Genomic DNA, 25,344 nt, shown 5'->3' with positions numbered 1-25,344 from the left:
TGAATGTTGAAAACTAAAAATAAATAAATTAAAAATTAAAAAAAGAAATAAAGAACAACTTAAATACTGTAGCTGAAGGAATATTCAGTGCTTATGAGTGGACTGTACCAATATAATAAAAATAATAATACTAAAAAAAAGAAAAATATAGACTTTATACAAGGTAAGTACAGAGTAAGGATGAGAGGGGTTGGAAGGTCATAGGTCAAACATTGTTCCTGATTAATCTGTGAAAGGGAGCCTGGGATTCTCGGAGGTAGAAGGAAGGAGGGAAACATTTCAGGCAGGAGGTGGAATGCCACGTAAAAGGTGATTAAAAAAAAAAGATGGTAAAAAAGTAAAATCCATCAAGAAATATAGGTTCAAACCACATTGTAAAGGACTTTAAGTGCCAAACAGAGTAGTTTGTAATTTTCCCTAAATAGTAGGGAGCCACAGAAATTTGTGGAGTAGGGGAGTGACATGGTGAGATCTGCATTCAGAATTTCAGTTTGGTAGCTTTGAGAAGATAGATCAGGGAGGGAAAGGAAGTCAATTAGGAAGCTATGGCAGTAGAGCCAGGCAAGAGGTGGTGGCAATGGGAACAGGGAGAAGAGGACTTAGGCGAGTTGTTGTAGAGAGACAATTAACAAGATTGCTAGTGAATTGGATGGGGCAGAATGAGGGAAAGTAAATTAGAGCCGAGGATGACTTTGAGATTGCAAATCTCACAGTGAAGTTGGGTTTGCCATTTCCTCCTTCAGCTCATTTTACAGATGAGGAAACTGAGGCAAACAAAGTGACTTGCTCAGAGTCACACAGCTAGTAAGTCGTGATGACCATAGCAATGCACTAGGAAGAGTATTTAGACTGATATGAAGAATAAATGAGAGGACATATGCTTTCCAGGCAGGTAGACCAGTGAAAAGTGATGCGGGTCTGAATTAGGATGGTTAGGAGATGGTATAGTGATATAATCAATAGGAGGTGGCAGCTAAGTCGGGGGGGTTATGGGGGGGAGAAGGAGGAAGAGGAGGGGGGAGAGAGAGAGAGAGAGAGAGAGAGAGAGAGAGAGAACACAAACAGAATGCTAAGGGAGTGGTTAGAGGTAGGTGGAGTTTTTGATCTGTCATCAGCATAGATGATAATTGAAACTATATGAGTTGATGGAATTTACAAAAGGGTAGGGAGTTTGGAAAAGTGAGAGAAAGGAGCCAAAAACAGACCCTTGAGAATGACACCCGGGTTCAGAGGGCAGTAGGAGATGGAGGAACAAGCAAAAGTAAGTACAGAAAGCAGTGGAAAGGAGAAAATAGAAGTTTCACAAGAGGAAGAAAATGATTGATGGAGGGAATTCAGGTGGAACCTTAGTGTTGCTGACAAAGTGGGAGGCCACTTTATTTTTCCGAGAGTTGGGGAAGGGTTTAGGAGAATAGTTGGGGAAAGTCCTAGAGATTGAGTTGGAAGGGACTTGAGTGGTCCTCTTGTCTAACTCCCTCACTACAAAGGTGAAAAAATGAAGTGTGAAGAGCTTTAAGTGACATACCCAAGGCAGCTGAGTGAGTGAGAGTTAGAATTTGAACTCAGGTTTTCACATTTAAGATCCCACCTAGTTTTCACTGTGCTCCACTGTCGATGAGGGGACAGTAAGAGAGGATGACGCTGTGGAGCATCGAGGGCCTTGTTAGTACTAGTCAGCCTTTGTAGTGGAGCCAGTTAGTATCCCTAAACTGTAGGAGTGGAGCAGAGGATGTGGGCTTTGGAGTGGAGGGTAGTGGAAAGAATAGAAAGTTGAGGAGATTTGGTTTATAGGATTTAGAGGCCCAGAGGACCTTAAAACATCAACTTTCCAGACCCCTCATTTTGTGAAGAAATTGAGCTGTGATATTAGGTCCTAGGTGTGGGGAGCAAAGCCAAGATTTGAAGCCAGGTCCTTCAAGGATGGAGCTGACCACAGGTTCAGATCTGGGTAGGAAGGAAAGTGAAGCCAGTAAGGGGAACAAATTCCCTTATCAGGTGAATTGTGATCAGGAGCCGGTGTTACTGCAATTGCAGGGAAGACAGACCAAAAATTAAGGCTTACACTTGTCTCTCCAAAAAGTGTGTTTCACACATAAGTATTAATACCTTACACATAAAAGGAACAAATGTTTATCAGTTAAGACTGTACAGTTTGTAGTGAAAAACTAGAAACAGAGTATTTTCAGAGGGGAGAGGATCATTAAAGAAGGGGTGCTTTTCTCCTTGAACTATTTACATTCTTGTTATCAGCAAAATCAGGCCTAGTCAGGGCAAAGAGACTGCTCCTTAAGCTTAAAATGACATTCTGGATTCCTGGGTGCACCTGCTGCCTCCTCGAGGTAAAGGGTACTGTTCAATTGAGGGTAAGGGCTTGGGTGGTTCTGTATCAAGCCTAAACAGGGTGGATGGGAGACCTGAAAAGAATCAAGGGATAGAAAGCTTAAAACGGGTATTAGAGGAATAAGGGAGTGGGAGAAGGAAGACAGGAGAGTAGGATTAGGGAGAAGACTTTCACAGTTCAATATTTCAATTTTGGTGTTCCGTCTTGCTGCCTATCTTTGAGTAAGAGATTTTCTGGCTAAATGTGTTGGTATTCTCTCTTTTAAGATCTCATCAGAATTGTAAGAAAGACTTCATTGCACTCCTTGTGGCTAATGTCGCTTTCATGCTTCCTTGGAAGTTGGCTCAGTTTATTCTTTTTACACAGGTAAGATGATTTTAATGAGATTTAAGTTTACATGCCACGTGTTTGGTTGTGTAAAATTCTCGTATTTTTAGCATGTGGTGTGTGCATAGGATTTAAAAAAATGTACAAACAGATTAGATAGAGAAGTAGATAGTTTAGGGCTTTTAAAAACATGTCACTAGCATCTTATTTAGCTAGAACAATGATATTAGTAGCCAACATGCAAAATTTACAAAAATACTATATTAATTAAATTATCTTAGAAAATTTCTAATAAAAAAATCTACATGTTCTTAATCTTTATTGTGGATTAACTGCATGCCTCAGTGGCCATCCCTACACTCTTCATGGCAGGGGAACTTTGTGGTCTAGTTAGTGGTAGGAGATTCTGGGTAGTAGAACTTTCCTGGGCTGTGGTTTTTAGAGACTAATTATCACTTTACAAGTGGGACTGTTGTGGTTATTGCCTCATTCCCCACAGGTCAGTAGATGGTGTGTGGTCAACAGTCGGGAAGGGGTGAAGAGAGATAAAGGCACTTGTAGTGAGATTTCTTAGCATCTTGAATTCCCAGCACAGTTTCTTACTACATATTTGCTGTACTGCCATAAATAATGGCTTTGACTCATTATGCATCAGCAAGTAGTTCTGCTGGAGAAGAAGAAAGGCCTGGGAGTTTTCATTGAGAGGATTATCACTTCCTGATCATCTTCATTGCTTCTTGGCTAGCTGATCTGTTAGAGAGAATGGGTCTATGACCTCAATGTCCTGGAACAGTCTGTCCAGGAAAGACATCTCTGTTCCTCTCTAAGGCAAGGTGCATGTTGATCATCCAAACTTCTCCTGTTAGGGTAAAAGGGCTAGAACTGGGTCTCCTTATTCCTTGTACCTTTATTCTTCTTACCATACCATGCTACTGATCTGATTCCCTCATTTTATAGATAGGAAAACAGTGACCCAGTGAGGTTGTGACTTTGCATTGCTAATTAAGACTGGGCTGCACAGGGCCTGTAGCTCATTACCCTTTTTCCTTTTATGAAGTCTCCAGGTATGGGAATTCCTTATGGTTGAGAAGGGGAAAGTGATGGTGGCAGAGCAGAGATCCCAAAATTAAGAAAATCCCTTTGAATGATAGAGATACAAAATGTCACCAGCTAGGAAGGGACTACTAGTGCATCATTGTCTCCAGCATTTATAGAACTGGTGACCATTATAATCTCTTCCTTGCCAAAAGCTTTCAACTCAGTATTCATTTTGAATATGTATCAAAAATTTTATCTTGAAAATCAATGGGAAAATGAACCTTTATAAATTTACTAGATTAACATTTACTCTATAAAGCCAGGGATACGTACAAAAGTAGAATTCTAATTGCAGATTTTAATTTCAAATTGGGAGAAAACAGAAGCAATTTTCCATTAATTATAAAATGTTTTTTAGATAATTATGATAAAACTTCCTTCAGTTTTGGGAAGTTTTTTTGCACATGGATGTAATGCATATTATTTCAGATGACCATTATAAAAGAATGAAACAGTGAAATCACACAGTTTTGTTTCTTTCATATTGTTTCTAATGGCACTGTAGAAGATTTCTGCTGTGTAAGAAAAAATATGTATTGAGGTCATTTAGGGAATTTTCATTGTAACATAATACTTGGATTGTTAGATAGAAAGGCAGTTATGGGAAATGAAGCATCACCATGTAGAAGAAAAGCATTTGACTTAAGAGTAAGATAGTTTTTCTATTCTTGTGTCTTGTTGACCTTGGGTAAGTTACCTCCCTTTGGATATCAGGTGGTTTTTTTTTTAAACCATAACATGAGAGGATTGGACTAGATGATCTCTCATGTCCCTTATAGTCCTGAAATGATGTGTTTCTGATTCTTTTTCTATAATCAGGCTAAGTTTGGTTAATTTTGTGTGTTGAGGCCATTTGTGTTGTAACATATTTTGACTGCTCCATTTAGTTTCATCACTTATCCAGGGAATCATGTTATGTTTGGTAATTAATAACCTCAAAGGAGATTTAAGACAGCTTTATCTATCCTAAATAATTTCTTAACAATCAACAATAGAATCAGCAAACATTCATTAAACTCCTACTGTGTACCTGAACTCGCGGGGGGGCAGGGAGTGGGAAAAGGGAGATACAAAGACAAAGAATGAAGCCATCCGTACCTTCAAGCCATCCGTTACATTCTAAAGGAGGAGGAAACAAGGATACAAATAAATGTCTACAGAGTAAATAGAATGAGTATAGCCACACATAAATACGAAGGAGTTAGATCCAATGTGGTTTGGGAGGGAGGGCACTAGAAGGTGGGGAGATAAAGAAAGGTTTCATATAGAAAAAGCATTCTTAACCTTTTTTGGGGTTGTAGACTTTGGTAGGTGCCTATGAATCCCTTCTCAGAATGATGTTTCAAATGCATAAAATAAAATACATAGGAGTAAAAATGAAACAAATGATGTTAAAACAAGTTCATAGACCCCAGATTGAGAAGCAAAGATGGTGCCTGAGCTAAGTCTTTTTTTTTTTTGAATGAAGATTTGGAGCTAAGTCTTGAAAGAAGAGAAGGATTTTGTGATGCAGAGTTGGCGTGTTCTAGGCATGGGGGTTGGCCAGGGCAAAGACTCAGAGAGAAGAGAGGTACAGAGGGAGAGAAGACCTGTTTGTCTGGGTTGCAGGGTCTGGGAGGGCAGGGCGAGGCCCAGTGGGGCTGTAAAGATAGGAAAAGGTCAGGATCCTGTGAGCACTAGGGAGCCTCTGGAGTTAATTGGGTTGAAGAATTGTGTAGACAGGTTTTTGTTTAAGGAAAGTTTCATTGATAGCAGTGTGTAGAATAGACTGGAATGGGTAGCAAGCTGAGGCAGCAGGACCATGGAGAGGGCTTTTGCAGCCACGTGGACAAGAGCGGGTGAGGGTCTGCACCATGGTGTTAGCTGTGTAATCACTGCACATTCTCATTTTTTAACAAAAATTAAATGTTAAGTTCCTTGTAGGTAGGAGATGACAAGATGAATGATAGAGTCAGGCAGCCAGCTGAATAGATTTATAAAGAGTTTTCCCTGTGCTTGGCCTGAGGGATTCCAGTCCAAAGAATGAAATAATTGACCTATGAAGATGTGTTGAAGGAACTGGATATAAAAGCCTGGAGAAGAGAAGACTCTTTAAATAGGTGACGTGCTGTTTTGTGGAGGAGGGGTATTATCTGTTCTGTTTGGCCCCAGATTGCAGAGCCAGAAGTGGTGGTGGAAAGCTGGAAAGAGGCCAGTTTAGGTTGGTCATCAGGAAAGAAATTCCCCAACAGCAGGAGCTGCCCAGAAGCGGGGATGGACCACCTAATGGGGTGGTGGGCTCCCCCATTGGAGGTTTTTAAGTAGAGGCTGGACAGCCATTTGACTGCCATTTCATAGAATATTCTTTTGTGTGTGGCCTGGACTAGAAGTCCTAAGAAGTCCCTTCCAGCTTTTGAAGTGTCCTTATTTTGTAATTCCTATTTTCAGGGGAAGGTTCATTGTATTGAGGGAGAGATAGCAGGTATGTGTGAGTATATATATATATATATATATATACACACACACATATGTGTGTATATATATATATATATATGTATATATATATATATGTATATATGGAAAACTCAAGTAATTATAATCTTCCTCACATTCATAGTGTGATAATTAACGTTCACAATGATGACCTTGTGGTTATCCTAAAGTGTCCTCTGAATTTTTAAAAACTAAAGAAATCACATTCCTTATTTCATTGCCTTACACATAATATATATAAATGCATATTTGTTGAATTTAGTTTAATTTTATGCTGTATTTTATCAAATTTTATTCTTTTGAAAATCAGAAATCCAGTATATATCCTGTATGTGGTATAGTCAGTTAACAAGTAATATTAAATTAACAATGATATATCCTCTTCATTCTGGATAAATAGAAATTGACTTTATGCTATCTATACCTAGAGACTAATATTTGACTTTTATTCCTTTCTAAAGGGGGAATATTTCTGTTGAATTTGATCTTTTCCATCATCATAGAGCCTTTTATTTAAAACTTCAGAGGATGTTGAGAGATCATTTTGTCAAACTCCATCGTTTTGCAGATGAGGATAATGAAAGCCAGAGAGGTTAAACGATTTGCCTAAGGTCACATAGTAGCAAACAGCAAAGCTGAGCTTAGGGTCCCCAACCCATACTGGGTCACCTTGGGAAAGTTCTCCAGGGATTATGTAGTTGACCCTCATGTCTCAGGAAAATGGTTTCCTAATGAGTTTCAATTAAAGAAAAATGTCTGAGGGAAGCGATTACATTTAGCTTGTCATTTGATAACATTGAGGTAGCATTACTTACTTCAAGACTTCATTGGAACCTTGCATGATTCTATCAGAATGTCTATGTCCTCCTTCTCTGCAGTTTACAACTGTGTTGTACTTCCTCATCTGCATGCTATGGTATCTGTTCTTTCCATAATTCCTGTATAAAGGGATCAAGTCTGCCTATTGTCTTTTATTCAGTTCATCACTGGCCCACTTACTTTTCCAATCTTGATTTCTTGATGATGTTTTCTATACTGTTTTTCACACGAAAGCCATAATTCACAATGTACTGCACCCACTACACATCTCTCTATTGTCCTTTGAGTCACTTATAATTTTCATTCTTCTACAATTTTGATATGCCAGAGTTCACAACCATATAGCGTCCTCAGAAGGATACTGATAATCATTTGCTTGCATTGGTCAGCTTCATATCATTGAGATTACTGTAATTTCTCAAATGTAATTCAGCCTAATGTCTTCTTCCCATTCATTTCTGCACCCCACTTCATTGTTCATCTGCAGCTCCAATTTAAGATATTTATATTGATGGAAAAATTAATCTGTATCACCAGCTAGATTCATAATCTGGGCAATAGACATTTTTGATCTAAGTGTACACGGCTAGTCCAATTTCTTTTTAGTGACCTTGCATCACATTCCAGTACAACTAAGGGACTCTATGCAGTCAACACCATCTCATCCAAAAAAAAGGAGCTTTTAAAGAACATTGCCATCAGTAGTTAATCCCTGTTTTATTTGGACTCTACATAGAAAACCCTCCAGGACTCTGATGAACACCTTAGGGAGAAGCGTGTATCTTCCTGTTGTGTAATTTTATGTTTGTACTCAGTGGATTATTGAACAAAGTTATCTCCATGGTCTTTGCCATCAATAGGTAATCCCTCTTTTATTTGGACCCTGCATAGGACATCCTTCAGGACACTGAACACCTTATTGGTGAGCATATGCCTTCCTGCTTTATATTTGATGTTGATAGCCAGTATACCTTTGAACAGAGTTGTCTCCATGGTCATAATTAATGTAGGCTGTTATATATGATCTTAACATAACATGGGAATCTCTTTATTTTATTTTATCTGTTTTATTTTAATTTATTTTTTGCTTTTTGGTGAGGCAGTCGGGTTAAGTGACTTGCCCAGGGTCACACAGGTAATAAATGTCAAGTGTCTGAGACCAGATTTGAACTCAGGTCCTCCTAACTCCAAGGCCGGAGCTCTATCCACTGCTTCGCCTAGCTGCCCCAAATCCCTTTATTTTAAAATAATTTAAAGGTTGCATTTTATTTTTTTTAATTAATTTATTTTGATTTATCAACAATCACTTCCATATGCTTTTGAGTGTACAATTTTTTCTCCCCCTTCCTCCCCTAAGGTTATATTTTAGTCAAAGAAGTTGTTAGGTACCTCTTTGAACTCCACAAACAATACAGTATGATCCTTATGTGTCCTTTCTACCTTGTAGTCAGGTATGTTACTGGGCTTATGGTCTGTTGTAGGAAATCAACTACAAAAGCCTGCCTGTTCCCATTTTGTGTTTGCACTAAGGCTATCCTTGATATGTGTGTGATCATTCTCATAAAGTTTTTATAGAGATCAGAAAGTGACATAGTGGTTCATAGTTATTCTTTTCTATTTTTGTTGGGTAAAAATGATAGTTCTTGTCTCCCTCCCCCATGCTCCTTTACCTGTGACCTCAGTGATGCAGAGCAACTTTGAAACTATCATGTTATGATTTGGTACAGTTTTATTTGCCAGGTAATGAACTGCCTTCAGAGGAACAGGATCATTGTGCAATGCTGAATCCAGTTTAGCTCTCTTTCTCCTTTCAATATATAACATTGAACATCACTCTCAAACATATGTATATATCCCCTAATCCTTTACTCATCCTCTTACCATCCACAATGGGCTCTTGACCTTTTTCTCTTGTATGCATATATTTCTCTTGTATGCCAGTAGATTGTATATCTCTTTTCCAAAGATATAGAAATCCCCCTTGCTAGGAAGTTTCTAAAGAGGTTGCTCTTCTCTGTATTGCACCTATATTTGCTTCATCTCCTCTTTGCTCAGGTTCTATTGTTCCAGAGTATCTGGTGACACTCGTTTTTTCATAATGTGACCTTAAAGTCCACCATTTTTGCAGAAATGTGTTATTTTTCATCAATGAAGGAGCACTCACTCCCCTGCTGTAGAAGCGTTAGCATTTAGATTTTGTGAACAGGCAGTTTTCAGACAATCTATATCTAAGAACACCCATGATCCTGCTCCTCCTCAGAGTCCTTGGTGTGTCTCGAAGGTATTCAGCTGATACAGGAGATCTATATATCTTTTATTCCATTCTCTTGTCATCTTACCCTCCCTAAGATGTCCTGAATTCAGCTCAATTTGACACACACTTATTAAGTGCCTACCACGTGTAACGCACAATTCTGGGTGCTGGGAATGCAGAGATAAATAGAAAACATTCGTTGTCCTTAGGGCATGTCTGTTGTCCAACAAGTACTTCGTATGTGTTAAGCCCTGTTGTAGGCACTGGGGATTCAGAGACAAAAAAGGAAGCAACCCCTTCTCTTGGGAAGAACAGGGCAATGTGTACATACATAGAAACACCCAGAACAATATGTGCTGAGTAAACACCAGATAGTTAAATATAAGGTAGGGAAGGGAAGAGAGTGCATTAGCAATTAGGGGGATTGGGAAAGGCTTCCTGTAGAAGATGGTACTTGAGCTGAGTCCTAAGGGAAGTGAGCAGTTCTGCAAGGTAGATGTGAGAATGGAGCATGTTTCAGGCTATGCAAAGGCATGGGAGAAAGGAATGGAATGCTGGGTGTGAGGGAGATAGAGAAGGCCAGAGAGACTGCGCCATAGGGCTGGAAGAGGAATGATAATATAAAGAGGCTGGAAAAGGATGAACAGAGAAGTTTACAACTGATCTTAGGGGGCCATAAAAAGCTACTGGACTTCACTAAGTTGGGGAGTGACATAGTCAAATGTGCATTTAAAGAAAATCAATTAGTTGTGTGGAAGATGGATTAGATTTGGAAGAGAATTGAGGTAGGGAGACTAATTAGGAGAATATTGCAGTCATCCAGGTGAGTGGTCCTGAGGGCTGAGGAAAGGGAAGGCTTTGTGAGTGTAGATAAAGTGTCATACACAAGAGATACTGTGGAGGTAGAAAAGATAGCCTCTGGCTAATAGGATGAATAGAGTGAGGGGAGAGTCAAGAATAATGCTGAGATGCTGGAGGAATGCTGGTAGCCTCATCCTTCATGGGACATTCAGAAGAGACCTGGGTTTAGGGAGAAAGACAGTGAATTCTTTTATAGACTTGTTGAGTTTGAACAGCTTATGTAAAACCCAGTGCAAATTGTCTAACAGGGAGTTAGCAATATGGGAACTGGAGCTCAGGAGAGATACTGCAGCTGGATAAATAAATTTGTGTTACCTGTGTGACTTAGATCTAGTGTGATGATGAGTAAGTCCACAGGAATTGATCAGGTCATTGAGAGAATAGATACAGAGAGACGAGAGCCAAGGGAAGCCTACAGTTAGTTAGGGGCGTGATATGGATGGTGACTCAGCAAAGAAGACTGTGATGGTATGAGGTTCATATAGGGAGGAGGACAGGAGACAGTGAAGCCTACCAAGAAGAGTGTGTGATCCAGTATCAAATATTGCAAAGAGGTCAGAAAGGATGAGCTCCTAGAAGAGACCATCAGATTTGGCAGCTGGGAGATTGTTGATGATTTAGAGTCAGAAGTCAGAGTAGAAAGGATTCGTCCAAAATCCCATATTTATAATTAGAAGAAAACTGAATGGGCATCTCAGTCCATCCCCTCATTTTACAGATGAAGAACTGAGGCCTATAGAAGTCCTAAATTAAGTGGCAGAGTCAGGAAGGAAATGTAGATCTCTGCTTCCACATCCAGGACCTCGTTCATCACACCAGGCTTCTTACCAGTGCTTACCTGATGTGCTGAAAAGATGCTGGGCTTGGAGACCTTCATTCAAATTTGGGGTCTAAAGCTTTTTAGCTTATGTGAGCTTAGGTAAGTGACAATCTCTCTGGTCCTCAAATTTCACATCTATAAAATTGGGATAATTATTCTTGTAGTGCCTCACAGGGGTATCATTTCTAAGGAACAAATGAGAACACTTGTGAAGAAAGCCCTTTGCAAACATTAAAGCACTCTATAAATTTGAGCTGTTATAATTTCTGGGAGATTTATATGCACAGAAGTAAGTAGAAGGTGTGGTAGGAAGTGGAGGAGACAAAGAAAAGATGAGATTAATTTATCTAGGAATCTATGATCATAGAGTAAAAACCAGCAGCTGAAGGTACTCAGAAAGATTTCAGAATGTAGGTAGCATCCAGGCTAGTCTTCTGGGGAGATATTGTATCTGAAGGGTACTGGAGGAGGAGGGTCATGTGAAGGCAAAGGTAGGAGCTGTCACACAGAGTTGAGGGTACTACTTGGAGTCTCTTTTGGCTGGAATGTAGGATATGTAAAACAGTCATATGAGAAAAGGTTAGGGAGTAAGTTGAAGGCCAGTAGTAGAGGTCCTTAAATGCCAGGATAAAGATTATTAACTGTGAGTATTTTTAAAACTTTTGCTTCTACTTCGGATATTTTCTGTATATGTTTGGTAAATGTGCACAAGAATTAGCTTCATGTAATGAATTGAAAGATGTCATCAGAGTCAAGAAGACCTGGGTTCAAGACCTGCCCCTGTCATAGACCAAGTTTGTGACCCTGGACAAGTCTCTTAACCTCTCAGTGCCTTCAGCAATTCTTTAAGACTACAAGATACAGAGCACTTGGCAGTCTACATTTCCAGAGGGAATTTTGTTTCCCAGAGTTCCCTATACCCAGCCAAGTCACAGAGGACATCTCTCTCTTTCTCTCTCTCTCTCTCTCTCTCTCTCTCTCTCTCTCTCTCTCTCTCTCTCTCTCCCCCTCTCTACCTCTCCCTCTCCCTCTTCCTCTCTCTCTGTTTCAGTCTCTCTCTCTCTCTTTTCTGTGTCTGTCTGTCTTCCCCCCGCCCTCCTGTTCTGTCTGTCTTTCTAGTTACAGCCAATTTTCCTTACCTCATAGGATAACAGAGTCAGCTTAAATGCTACCTCTCTTTACAAAGCTGTTTCCCTTCACCTGGATATGGTCTTTGCTTCCTCTTAAACAACTGGTAATATGTTTGTAGCACTTCTAATTGCATTATTCAGTTCTTTTATTTGCATTATTATTTGTCTGCTTGTCTTTTCTGACTAGTAAACTAAACTTCTTAAGGGCAGGAACTATCTTGTTCATAGTTATGTTTTTCTGAAGTGTCTAGGATAGGGCTTTGCACTGAGTTGGCACTCAGTAAATAATTTTGAAAGCCTCATTAATATGCCCACAAACGTATTATGAGGAAAAGTATCAAATAATAACTAAATCTAGAAAGAAAATTTCTTATTTCCTTGAGAAGTAGGTCAAAGATGATTGAGAGGTACAGGCAGGGATGCTAAAATGGCTAGGTACTAAAAGGAAATTGTAGGGCCGGACTTGGAGTCAGAGTCTTGGGCTTGAATCCTTCTTCTGGCATGTAGTAGCTGTCTAAGCATGGGCAATTTCTGAATCATTCTCAACCTCAAGTTTTCTTATCTGTAAAAAGAAGTTAATAATACACACATAATAGTCATCTCACAGGGTTGTTGTAAGGCTCAGAGGAGATAATGTATATAGAGGTGCTTTACCCAACTTAAAGCAAAGCGTAAATGTCAGCTGTTATTATTGATCGTCCCCTCCAGATGCTCCTGTTTGCAGATGACATTGTGCTGATTGCATCAAGCCCTGGAACATTGCAGAGCATCCTATATGGGATCAGTAATCACTCAAAAGAGTTCAGACGAACTATCAGATACAGGAAAAATCAAGTGGATGAAGAATGTCTTCACAAATGTCCACAAATTCCTACTCTGATGTCTCAGAATGGTGTGGCGGTGACTCTGGGTTCTTGAAGACTGTGCCAACAGATGTCAAACTCTGTCAGGCTGTACTGTGTTGGGAAGGCTTTGAATATGATCTAGGAAACCAAGACTGCTTTGTGAGGACCTGCCTAGCTAAAAATGGAGAGGCTATTTGGTTATGAATTCTTTGGCCATGGCAACCTATGAAAAAAAGAAAAATACAAAATGTCTCTCAGTATGTTGGTCCCTTTCTTCTTCGGTAGTGAGTGGCTGAGTGGCAGAAAAAGGCAAAGGGTGCTTTCAGTCAAAGTTTTTCAATCATCTATAAACTTGAACTTGGCTGTTGGTATTCTAAATATGATATCTTCATCCACTGATCAGAGAGTGGACATACTACTGTAGGAACTAAATCACATCAGTCTTCACGTTGTTGTTATAAATGACACCAGAAGGCAAAAATAAACGGCACTAAATGGAAGGATGGATCGAGGTACTCCTTGGAGAGGCAAATGAAGCAATTAGTGGAGTTAGTTTTATGGTGTATTCAAAGTCAACAAGTAGCATTATTTTATGGAACATTTGGTAATCTTACATTGCAGTTCTCATGACAAGTATTTTTTGAAGGCCATTGTGAAAAATATATTTACTTCTGTTGCAGAAGATGAAGAGGGAGAAAAATTATATAAGGTATTTGATAAGATTCTTCAAATTAGATAAACATACACGTTCATATTTGATGACTTTTGCAAAAGTGGGATAGGTGAGGATGGTGAGAACTGTAGTGAAAAACATGAGTCAGGAGTAAGAAAGAGTTCAGAGACTTAAGTTGCACAAAAGCCTTATGCCCATATAACATGAAAGAATCAGCAGACGTTGTACACTGAATAACGTCTGAAATTGGCTATATTTTAACAGTTAGAAAATTATACAGTCACACCTTCAACTTGTTAGATCAAAGGTCAGTATTAGAATCAAGTAAGAAGAATAAAAATGAGAAGCAAATATGGCATGCTACTGAATCAACTCAATCCTGACTTATCAAACAAGGTATTGATAATGAAAAATAGTATTTGAATGGAAGAAAGGGTGTTGACACCAATGATCATTTTATACAGATAATAATAAATATAAATCAGTTTTTATTACAAGGAGACCAAAGGAACCTCAAAATGTTTTAGTCAGAAAACACTTGACTCACAGAGAAGAGAGATGGCAGCCATAAGTAACACCAATTTAGAGTATAAATTCATTTTTAAGTGAGTTTAGGTAGCATAATGGAAAGAGCACCAGACCTGAAGCCAGGAAGATATTAGTGTAAATCCAACCTCAGATACTTACTAGCTGTGCAGTCCTAGTTCAGTCACTTCACCTCTGTCTGTCTTAGTTTCCTCATCTGTAAAAGATATTAGAACTTACCTTCCACGGTTGTTGTGAGGGTAAAATGAAATAATATTTGTAAGGTACTTTGCAAATCTCTTAAATTGGTATATAAATGCTAATTATTATTACTATTATTGAGAAAATGTTGGAAGACTGAGTGGTATTAGCCTATGAAACAAAAAGCATCAGTGGATATAAAACCAATTTCAAGAAAACTTGATTAAAAGCACAAATTAAGTCATCCCAAGGGTGTTTCAGAATACAAATAGATGAGATAACCAGTTGAAAGAAAGTAGAAAAGATCTGCAAATTTTTTAAGTAATGGAACTTTGCACTATCAAAGAAAATAAAGTCACCACACTTGAATTTTAACGTCATAGTCTTGATTGAGCTTTCAGAATCGAGTAGAGATTGTATTAAATAAACAAGAGAAAAGCAGTTGCATTAGAAGATACATGAAGAGATCCATGCTGGAAGCATCACAGTTATGAAGGTGTTACCAGATTGATTGACGAGAGATGGATTGGAGGTGAGAAGGGTTATACCAAAACCATAGAAAAAATTCAGACTTTTTAATTAATCAAAAACAGGTAGTGGAGAGCACATCAACAATTACTGACCTTATGGCTACTTTCCTATATCTATATGAAGGTTTTACAAGAATTGTCTGTATGTGCATCATGAGCACCATTGATGGGGTTGTTAATAAGGAGTAGGCAGGCTTTCACAGATGATCTTCCACAGTAGATCATGTATTTACTTTCACACAATTAACAGAAAGATGCAGAACTACTAGATTCTACTGTGCTTAAATGTGTATATTAAAAAATATATAGCAAAATGATGCCTTACATATCTTCCAACAAGATCTCTCTGATGCATACCTCAACATTATGTAAGATGGTAAGAGAGAGCCTTATTCAATGACCCTCCAACCATAAATGCCTAGTAAGGTGTGAAGTAACACGTACACGTCTGCTTGGTGAAGATACTCACGGTGATGGAAAATTCTAAGTTGAACATAGATTACCTATGGATGGTGAGCTCCTCCAGATGCTTCTGTTTGCAGATGACATTATGCTGGTTTCGTCAAGCCCTGGGATGTTGCAAAGCCTTCTAGAAGAGATCTTAGGACCATTCAAAGGAGTGTGGCTGTCCATTTACACAGGAAAAATCAGGCAGATGAAGAATGTTGCTTATGACATGCATTTGAAAGCTTTTCTGTTAAACAAGACAAAGAAAATGGACTTCAAGAAATTGCAGAACTTTTTTAATAACCCCAAACTTCACCCAGAAACAGAAATTCTTCTTAATATTAGTATTGCATGGCTTCAAGACTTGGAAAACAACAATTGAAAATGAATATCACACAGAGGTCAAATAGGCTCATATTGTTTTGTGAACAAACTGCAACATAGAGAACTTCATAGTGAAACAGGAATATTATTATATTATATATTATCAATTTAAATGAATGATTAAAGAAGCAGATGGCCTGGCCACATATTTAGAACATAGGCATGCTACCCAAGTGCTCTACTGATATTTTTTGAAATGTTAGAAAGTGAGGTAGGCCTCCAGCATATTAGGTGACCCCTCATGGTGAACTTACAAGAAGACAGATAAAGATTGCCTAGGCAAACACAGATTGGTTGCAATTTGCCTCATTGGAGTAAATGTCCCAAGTTATAAAGTCATTGAGTGTGATATGCAGTTGAATGGGTAACATACCTAGTTTATTGCTATATATACAGATAGACACTGTTTCTGAATGAAGAATGGGGTTCAGAATTGTAGAATGGGCTGGATTGTTTTTGGGGATTGTGTGATGCTTTAATTTTTTTAAAATTATGAACTTAAAAATGCAAGTGAAATGAATATTTCCATATGCAAGGTGGAAGGGAAAAAGAGAATTATACATGAAACTAAATATAAAGTGAAACTGGCTTTTCCTTACAAGTATATAATAAATTGAACATAATTTTCATAACTAGCCTTTTCTGTTTCTTTCTGGCCTTCCTTTCTCTCTGTGTATGTGTTTATAAAGATGCCTCAATAAGTTTTTGTGGCAGTCCTATTGCTTGCCCCCTTTCACTGCTACCTGCCTCATTTAAAAAAAGAAAAAAATTAAAATTACTTTACCTTTATCAAGTAGGCATATTGAAGCAAAACAAATCCCCATAATGTATGGTTTATTCTCTATGTTTAGTCTATCACCTGTCTGCCACGAAGTGGGTAGCATGTTTCTCATCAGTCCTCTGAAATCATCATTGGTCATTTAATTCATCAGAATTCTTAAGTCTTTCAAATTTGTTCTTTGCAACATTGTATAAATTGTTCTACTTATTTTTCTTGCTTTACTTGGCATCATTTTATGCAGATCTTGTCAGGATTCTTTGAAACCCTCCCTCTTGTCATTTATTATGGTATAGTAATATTTTATAAGTTCATATACTATCATTTATTCAGCCTTGCTAACTCATGGGCACCTCTTTAGTTTTAAGTTCCTTGCCAGTAAAAAAAAAAGCTTCTATGAATTTATTGTATCTTTGAGCCTTTTTCTTCTTTCTTTGGTCTGTAGTCCTGGCTAGTTTAGTGACTGTGGGGGCATAATTCTAAAATTCTAGTGTGGATGGCCCAATTTGTTGTTGTTGTTGTTGAGTTGTTTCAGTTGTGTTAGACTCTTTGTGATGCTGTTTTGGGGTTTTCTTGGCAAAAATACTGGAGTGATTTGCCATTTCCTTCTCTGGCTTATTTTAGAGTTGAGGAAACTGAGGCTAACAGGTTTAAGTGACTTAGCTAATAAGTGTCTGAGGCCAGATTTAAACTCAGGGAGATGTCTTCCTGACTCCAGCTTTAACATGCATCAGTGGGCTTATCTTCTCACACTTCCCTTCAGTATTTGTAATTTTCCTGTTTTTGGGGGGTCCATCTTTGCTAGTCTGTTAGCTGTGAGGTGGAACCTCAAATTTGCCTTCATTTTCATTTCTCTAGTTAATAGTGATTTGGAAAATGCCTATTCATATCTGTTAACCATTTATTTTTCTACTGCGAAATGGTTCTTGTTCATAATAAGTATTTGAATTAGTTCCCTGTTTATCTTGGATGAGGTCATCAGAGAATCTTTCTGTAAAGATTTTATCCCATCTAATCTTCCCTTCTAATTTTTTATTTATTTTTACTTTTATGTAATAAAAATTATCCATTTTTTCTTCTGTGGACTTCTCTAACCCTTGCTTGATCATGAACTCTTGTAGTCATAGTCGTAAAAAGTATTGATTTGCTCCTCCAAATTTATGATTTGACCTTTTTCTGTGTATGGTATGAGATATTAGTCTATCAGATTTCTGCCAAACTTTTCCATTTTTCTCAGAAGGTTTTTGTAGAATAATTGAGTCCTTCTCTAAGTAGCTTTTGGGGTTTTGGGTTTTATCACTCTCTTTACTACTATGTTTATTTGCTTTTGGTTTGTGTGTATGCATGTGTGTATATGTGTGTGTACTTAATCTGTTCCACTAATCTACCTCTCTTTTTTAAGTAGTAGGAAATAGTTTTAATGATTACTGCTTTGTAGTAAGATTTGAGGTCTGGTACTACTAGATTCTTTATTCCTGCTCCTTTTTTATTATTTTCCTTGAGCTTCTTGACCTTCTGTTCTCTTAGTTGAATTTAGTTATTATTATTTTTTCTAGCTCTTTAATCCTTTGGTAGACTGAATAGTTTTATACCAAATAAATTTAGATTGTGTTAGAAATTATATTATCATGGCCTAAACATATGCAGTAGTTTAAGTCTGTATTTCTGTTAAGAGAGTTTTATAGTTTTCTTTTTATGTTATTTTTTCAATGTAGATATTGGTAGATAGACTCTCATATTTTTTTATTAATTTATTTTTAGTTTTCAACATTCACTTCCATAAGCTTTTGAGTTTTAAATTTTCTCCATCTCCCTCCCCCAAATGGTGTGCAATCTGATATAGGCTCTACATATACATTCCTATTAAACATTTTCACATTAGTCATGTTATAAAGAAGAATTAGAATCAATAGGAGGAACCACAAGAAAGAAGAAACAAAACAAAACAGAAGAAAAAAAGAGCAAATAGCATACTTCAATTTGCATTCAAATTCCATAGTTCTTTCTCTGGATGTGGATAGCATTTTCCATCATGAGACTTTTGGAGATGTCTTAAATCCTTGCATTGCTGAGAATAGCTAAGTCTATCAAAGTTAGTAATCATACAACGTGACTGTTACTGTGTACAATGTTCTCCTGGTTCTGCTCACTTCACTCAGCATCAGTCCATACAAGTCTTTCCAATTTTTTCTGAAGTCTGCCTGCTCATCATTTCTTATAGCATAGTTGTATTCCATTACATTCATATACCACAGCTTGTTCAGCCATTTCCCAATTGCTGGGCATCCCCTCAATTTCCAATTCTTTGCCACCACACAAAGAGCTGCTATAAATATTTTTGAACAAGTGGGTCCTTTTCTCATTTTTATGATCTTTTTGGACACCCATATATTTTAAACATTCTGTAGTTATTCTGAATGGATTACCTCTTTTTATCTTTTCTTCTTGGGCTTTGTTGATAATATACAAAAAATATGATAATTTATGTAGGTTTGTTTTATATTCTGTATCATTGCTGAAGCAATTAAGTTTCAACTAATTTTAGTTGACACTCTATATTTTCTAGGTAGACCATCAAATCATCTATAGAAAAGCAGTAGTTTTAGTTTTCTTTGTGCTTGTTCCTTCCATTTCTTTTTTTTTGGTCTTATTACTACAGCTAGCATTTTTAGAACTATATTAACTAACAGTGATGATGACAAACATCCTTGGTTTAACGCAGATCTTAATATAAAGCCCTCTTGTTCCCTATTACAAATAATGTTGACTTTTAATCTTAGATCAGTACTATTTACTACCTTGAGGAAAGGTCTGTTTCTGTGCTTTTTAGGTTTTTTTTTAAATGCAAAAATGATTGGATTTTGTCAAACGCTTTTTCAACATTACATTTATTATTCTTACAGTGAAATGCATTCCTAGTGAATGTTGAACTTGGTCATGTTGTATAATCTTTTTAATAGTTTGTTTTATCTTTTTGATATGTAATATTTTAGTTTCAATGTTCCTTATGGATAATAACCTGTAGTTTTTATTTTGTTTTCTGCTGTTACTTCCTGGTTTTAGTATCAAGGCCATATTTGTATCAGGGAAAGAACTTCGAAGAACCCCTTCTTTTACTATTTTTACTATCATTTTACATAATATTACAATGAATTGTACTTTGAATTTTTGATAGGATTCACTAATAAACCCAGCTGGTCCTGGTTTTTTTTTTCCTTTGGAAATTAATTTATGGCTCATTCAGTTTCTTTATCTATTATAGAATTATTTAAATAATCTATTGTTCTCTTAATTGGAGCATTTTACATTTTTGTAAATATTGATTTCAAGCAATTATTTTTGTTGGCATGTAATTGGGCACAACAGTTTTCTGATAGTTTCTTTTATTTCTTTTCCAATTGTTGTGAATTCTCCTGTTTCATTTGTGATGTTAACAATTTGGTTTACATATCTCTTTTTTAAAATCAGACTAAATGTTTATCCCTTTCATTAACTTTTTCCTCCAAAATCTAGCTCCAATTTTTATCAGTTAGATTTTTTTTCCTTTCAGTTTTGTTAAGCTCTTTAATTTTTTCAATTTCTAATTTGAGTTTAGTTAGGAAGTTTTGATTTGTTTTTGTTTTTTAATTGCATGTCCAATTCAGTTAACTAACCTTTATTAAGCGCTTGTTGTTTTCCAGGTGCTGTGCTAAACACTGGGGATTCAAAGAAAGCCAAAAGGTAGTTCCTGTTGTCAAGGACCTTAAAGTCTAATGGGAGACACAACAAACATCAGTGAACCAACAAGGTGTAAATTGGAGAGAATGTTCAGAGGAGAGGCACCAGCATTAATGGGGATTGGTAACGCTTTCTTGAACAAGGTTGGACTTTAGGTGAGACTTGAAGGAAGCCAGGGAAGGTAGGAAGTCAAGTGGTAGAGGGATAGAGGCCAGCCAGTCAGTAAAAATGCCTGGGGTTGACAGGTGGGAGTGTTTTCTGTAAGGGACAGCAAGGAGACCAGTGTGACTGGGTCACAAAGGACGTGGGATTGAGTGTGAGAAGAAACCTGGAAAGGTAGGAAGGGGCGAGGTTGTGGAAGTCTTTAAAAACCAAACAGGATTTCATATTTGATCATGGAGATAATAGGGAACCACTGGAATGGATTGAATAATGAGGGGATGTGGTCAGACATGCTGCTGCCCATTGGTGCAGATCTTCTGCCCCAAGTCTCTCCCCACACCCTTCTCCACTCATATGTCAGAGGGATCTCCATAAAGTGCAGGTCTGGCCATGTCGTCTTACCCGCTACCCTGAGCCCCCACTCTCCCATCAGTAAACTCTAGTGGCTCCCTATCACTTCCAGAATCAACTATAAAATCCTCTGTCTTAAAAACCTTTCATGCCCTGTCCCCCTGCCTTTCCAGTCTCCTTATACCTTACTTTCTCCCTCTTCCCCCTACGTATTCTTTGATCCAGTTACTCTGGCCTTCTTGTTCCTCTGACGAGATAGTTCATCTCTTGACTTCAGGCATTTTCACTGGCTGTTCACAAGGCATGGAATGCTCTTTTTCCTCATCTCCACCTTCTGGCTTCCTTCTAAGTCCCAATTAAAATCTTACTTTCTATAGGAAGCCTTTTGCAGTGCCTCTTAATTCTAGTGCCTTCTCTATGTTGATTATTTCCAATTTATCCTGTGTCAAGCTTGTACATAATTTAATTGCATTTTATCTTTCTCATTAGGTTGTGATGCTGTAAGCCACATCTTTGTATCCCCAGCACTTAGGATCATTCCTGGCTCATATTAGGTGTTTAATAAAAAGTATATTGACTGGCTGTCCTTTTGAAAGATCATTGATTTATTTTTCTTTGGTAAAATAATCCAGAAATAATAAATTTTTACCTAAGTAGTATTTTAGCTTTATCTGAAAAGTTTTGCTTTGTTGTCTTACTGTTGTCATTTTCTTAGATAACATTTTCTGTTATTTCTCCGAGTTTTTCTTTGATTCACCAGTTCTTTAGGATTAAAGTATTTAGTCCCAGATTAATTTTCAAAACATTTATTTACTTATTTTTAATTTTCAACATTCACTTTTATAAGGTTTTGAGTTCCAAATTTTCCCCCTCCTTCCCTGTCCCTCCCCAAAATGGCATACAATCTTATATAGGCTACACATGTACAGTCATATTAAACGTATTTCCACATTAGTCATGTTGTGAATGAAGAATCAGAAAAAAGCGAAAATCTACGAGAAAGGGAAAAAAAAGAGAAACAAAATAGTATACTTCAATCTGCATTCAGACTCTATAGGTCTTTCTCTGGATGTGGATAGTATTTTCCATCATGAGTCTTTTGGAATTGTCTTAGATTATTGCATTGCTGAGAAGAGGTAAGTCTATAAGAGTTGGTCATCACACAGTGTTGCTGTTACTGTGTACAATATTCTCTTGGTTCTGCTTACTTCACTCAGCATCAGTTCATGTAAGTCTTTTCAGGTTTTTCTGAAATTCATCAGCTTATTATTTCTTATAGAACAATAGTATTCCATTACATCCATATGCCACAATTTATTCAGCTGTACCTTAATTGATAGGCATCCTTTTAATTTCCAATTCTTGGGCTCCACAAAAAGAGCTACTATAAATATTTTTGGACATGTGAGTCCTTTCCCCTTTGTTATGTTCTCTTTGGAATATGGACCTAATAGTGCTATTGCTGAATCAAAGGGTATGCACAGTTTTATAGGCCTTTGGGCATAGTTCCAAATTGCTCTCCAGAATGGTTGAATTAGTTCACAGTTTCACCAACAATGCATTAGTGTTCCAATTTTCCCACATCTTCTCCAACATTTGTCATTTTCCTTTTTTATATATTAGCCAATCTGGTATGTGTGATGTGGTATTTCAGAGTCTTTTTGATTTGTATTTCTCTAACCAATAGTGATTTAGAGCATTTTTCATATGACTATAGATAGCTTTAATTTCTTCATCTGAAAACTTCTGTTCATATCCTTTGACCATTTATCATTTGGGGAATGATTTGTATTCTTGTAAATTTGACCCAGTTCTCTATATAATTTAGAAATGAGGGCTTTATCAGAATCCCTGGTTGTAAAAATTGTTTCCCAGCTTCTGCTTTCCTTCTAATCTTGGTTGCATTGGCTTTGCTTGTGCAAAAGCTATTTAATTTGATGTAATCAAAATTATGTATTTTACGTTTCATAATGTTCTCTTTTTCTTGTTTGGTCATAAATTCTTCCCTTCTCCATAGATCTGACAGGTACACTATTCCTTGCTCTCCTAATTTACTTATGGTATCATCCTTTATATCTAAATCATGTTCCCATTTTGACCTTATCTTAGTATAGGTTTAAGATGTTGGTTTGTGCCTAGTTTCTGCTATATTATTTTCCAATTTTCCTAGCAGTTTTAGTCAAATAATGAGTTTTTATCCCAGAAGCTGGAGTCTGCTATCAAAAAGTAGATTATTATTTTATTTATTTATTTTATTTACTATTACTATGATTACTATCATCATTGACTACTGTGTCTTGTGTACCTAACCTATTCTACTGATCCACCACTCTTATTTCTTAGCCAGTACCAAGTAGTTTTGATGATTGTTGCTTTGTAATGCAGTTTTACACTGGTATGGATAGGTCACCTTCCCTTGCATTTCTTTTCATTAATTCCCTTGATATTCTGGACCTTTTGTTTTTCCAGATGAATTTTGTTATTATTTTTTCCAGCTCTAGAAAGTAGTTTTTGGTAGTTTGGTTGGTGTAGCACTAAATAAGTAAATTAATTTAGGTAGAATTGTCATTTTTATTATATTAACTCAGCCTACCTATGAGCACCTGATATTTTCCAGTTATTTAGATCTGACTTTATTTGTGTGAAAAAATGTTTTGTGATTGTGTTCATATAGTCCCTGGGTTTGTGCTTGGCAGGTAGATTACAAAATATTTTATCTTGTCTACAGTTACTTTAAATGGAATTTCTCTTTCTGTCTCTTGCTGCTGGGCTCCAATTAATTTTAATCCTTTTATTCAAAAGGTTTTAACTGAATATTTTATTTTACTGTGGTCAGTAAAGAATATATTAAATATTTCTGCTTTATTTTATTTGTTTGTGACTTTGATGACCTAATACTTGATCAATATTTAAGGTTCTAGGCACAGCTGATAATTATGTATATTCCTTTGTATTCTAATTGAGTAATCACTAGAGATCCATCATATCTAAGTTTTCTGAAATTCTTTTCAGGTCCTTAACTTCTTTCTTGGTTATAGTTTTATCAGATTTATTTAGGAATGAAAGCAGTACATTGAAATTCCCCACCATGATAGTTTTATTGTCTTTCTCCTTATAACTATTATATTTTCCTTAAGTTTTTTAGATGTTATGACAATTGGTGCTTTTGTATTGAGTGTTGATACAGATTATCTTTGTTGCTTTTAAACTGGAAGTCTCTTTATATTTAATAGTCTTTTATTTTTTCTAATTACATATAAGGACAATTTTCAAAAATCACTTTTTTTTCCTTTTTTTCTTCTTTTTTCTTTTTTTGTTTTCAACATTTACTTCCACAAGATTTTGAGTTCCAAATTTTCAGCCCATCTTGCTCCTCCCCCCACCCCAAGATGACATGCATTCTGAATACCCCTTCCCCTAGTCCACCTTCCCTTCTATTTCTCCCCCTACTTCTCTTATCCCCTTCCCCTTCTGTTTTCCTATAGGGCAGGATATATTTCTGTACCCCATTTCCTGTATTTCTTATTTCCCAGTTGCATGTGAAAGCATTTTTTTAAACATGTGTTTTTAAAACTTTGGGTTCCAAATTTTCTCCCTTCCTCCCTCCCCACTCACCCTCCTTGATAAGGCAAGCAACTCAATATAGGTGCTACATGTGCGGTTATACATGTGCAGTTATGCAAAACACTTCCATTGTAGACATGCTGTGAAAAACTATATTTCCCTTAATCCTATCCCACCCACCCCCATTTATTCTATTTCTTTTGACCCTTGGAAGTACTTGCTTCTGATTACCCCCTTTCCCAATCTGCCCTCCTCTCTATCATCCCTCTACTCCCTTGTCCCCTTCCCCCCCCCATTTTCCTGTAGGGTAGGACAGATTTCCATACCCAATTGAGTGTGTATGTTATTCCCTCCTTAAGTCAAATTCTATGAGAATAAGATTCACTCATTCCCTGTCACCTTCCCCCATTTCCCCTCCTCTGTAAGAGCCTTTTCTTTTCTGTTTTTTTTTTTTTGGTGAGATAATTTACCCCGTTCTACCTCTCCCTTTCTCCTTCTCCTAGTATAATCCTCTCTCACCCCTTAATTTTATTCTCCAGATATGACCTCTTCATTTTCAATTCACCCTGTGCCCTCTATCTATATCTATATATATGTACATATAATCTTTTCCCCTCCAACTACCCTAATACTGACAAAGGTCTCATGAGTTACAAAAATATTCCCTGCAGGAGTGTAAACAGTTCAACCATAATAAATCTCTTATAATTTTCTCTTTACTGTTTACTTCTTCATGTTCCACTTGAGTCTTGTATTTGAAAATCAAATTTTCTATTCAACTCTGGTCTTCTCATCAAGAATGCTTGAAAGTCCTCCATTTCACTGAATGATCATTTTTTCCCCTGAAGGATTATACTCAGTTTTGCTGGGTAGGTGATTCTTGGTTGTAATTCTATCTCCTTTGCCCTCCGGAATATTATATTCCATGCCCTGTGGTCCCTTAACGTAGAAGCTGCTAAATCTTGTGTTACCCTGATTGTGTTTCCACAATACTTGAATTGTTTCTTTCTGGCTGCTTGTAATATTTTCTCCTTGACCTGGGAAC

The 25,344-nt window shown here is 37.0% G+C and overlaps 1 protein-coding gene across 1 annotated transcript in view; it reads left to right on the top strand.

The window, feature by feature from the left end:
• Window positions 1-25,344, top strand: part of LOC114044279 (probable C-mannosyltransferase DPY19L2) — a 152,635-nt gene that overhangs the window by 62,168 nt on the left and 65,123 nt on the right. The window contains exons 9-10 of the mRNA XM_027863667.1: window positions 2,608-2,707; window positions 6,549-6,566. Of these exons, the coding sequence (XP_027719468.1) occupies window positions 2,608-2,707; window positions 6,549-6,566 (118 nt within the window). The remainder of the gene's footprint in view (window positions 1-2,607; window positions 2,708-6,548; window positions 6,567-25,344) is intronic.

Source organism: Vombatus ursinus, unplaced genomic scaffold (genome assembly GCF_900497805.2).
Source record: "Vombatus ursinus unplaced genomic scaffold, bare-nosed wombat genome assembly UNPS02014773.1, whole genome shotgun sequence".
Classification (NCBI taxonomy): Eukaryota; Metazoa; Chordata; class Mammalia; order Diprotodontia; family Vombatidae; genus Vombatus; species Vombatus ursinus.
The sequence above is the reverse complement of the archived record's forward strand: the minus strand, read 5'-3'. Positions and strand labels throughout refer to the sequence as shown.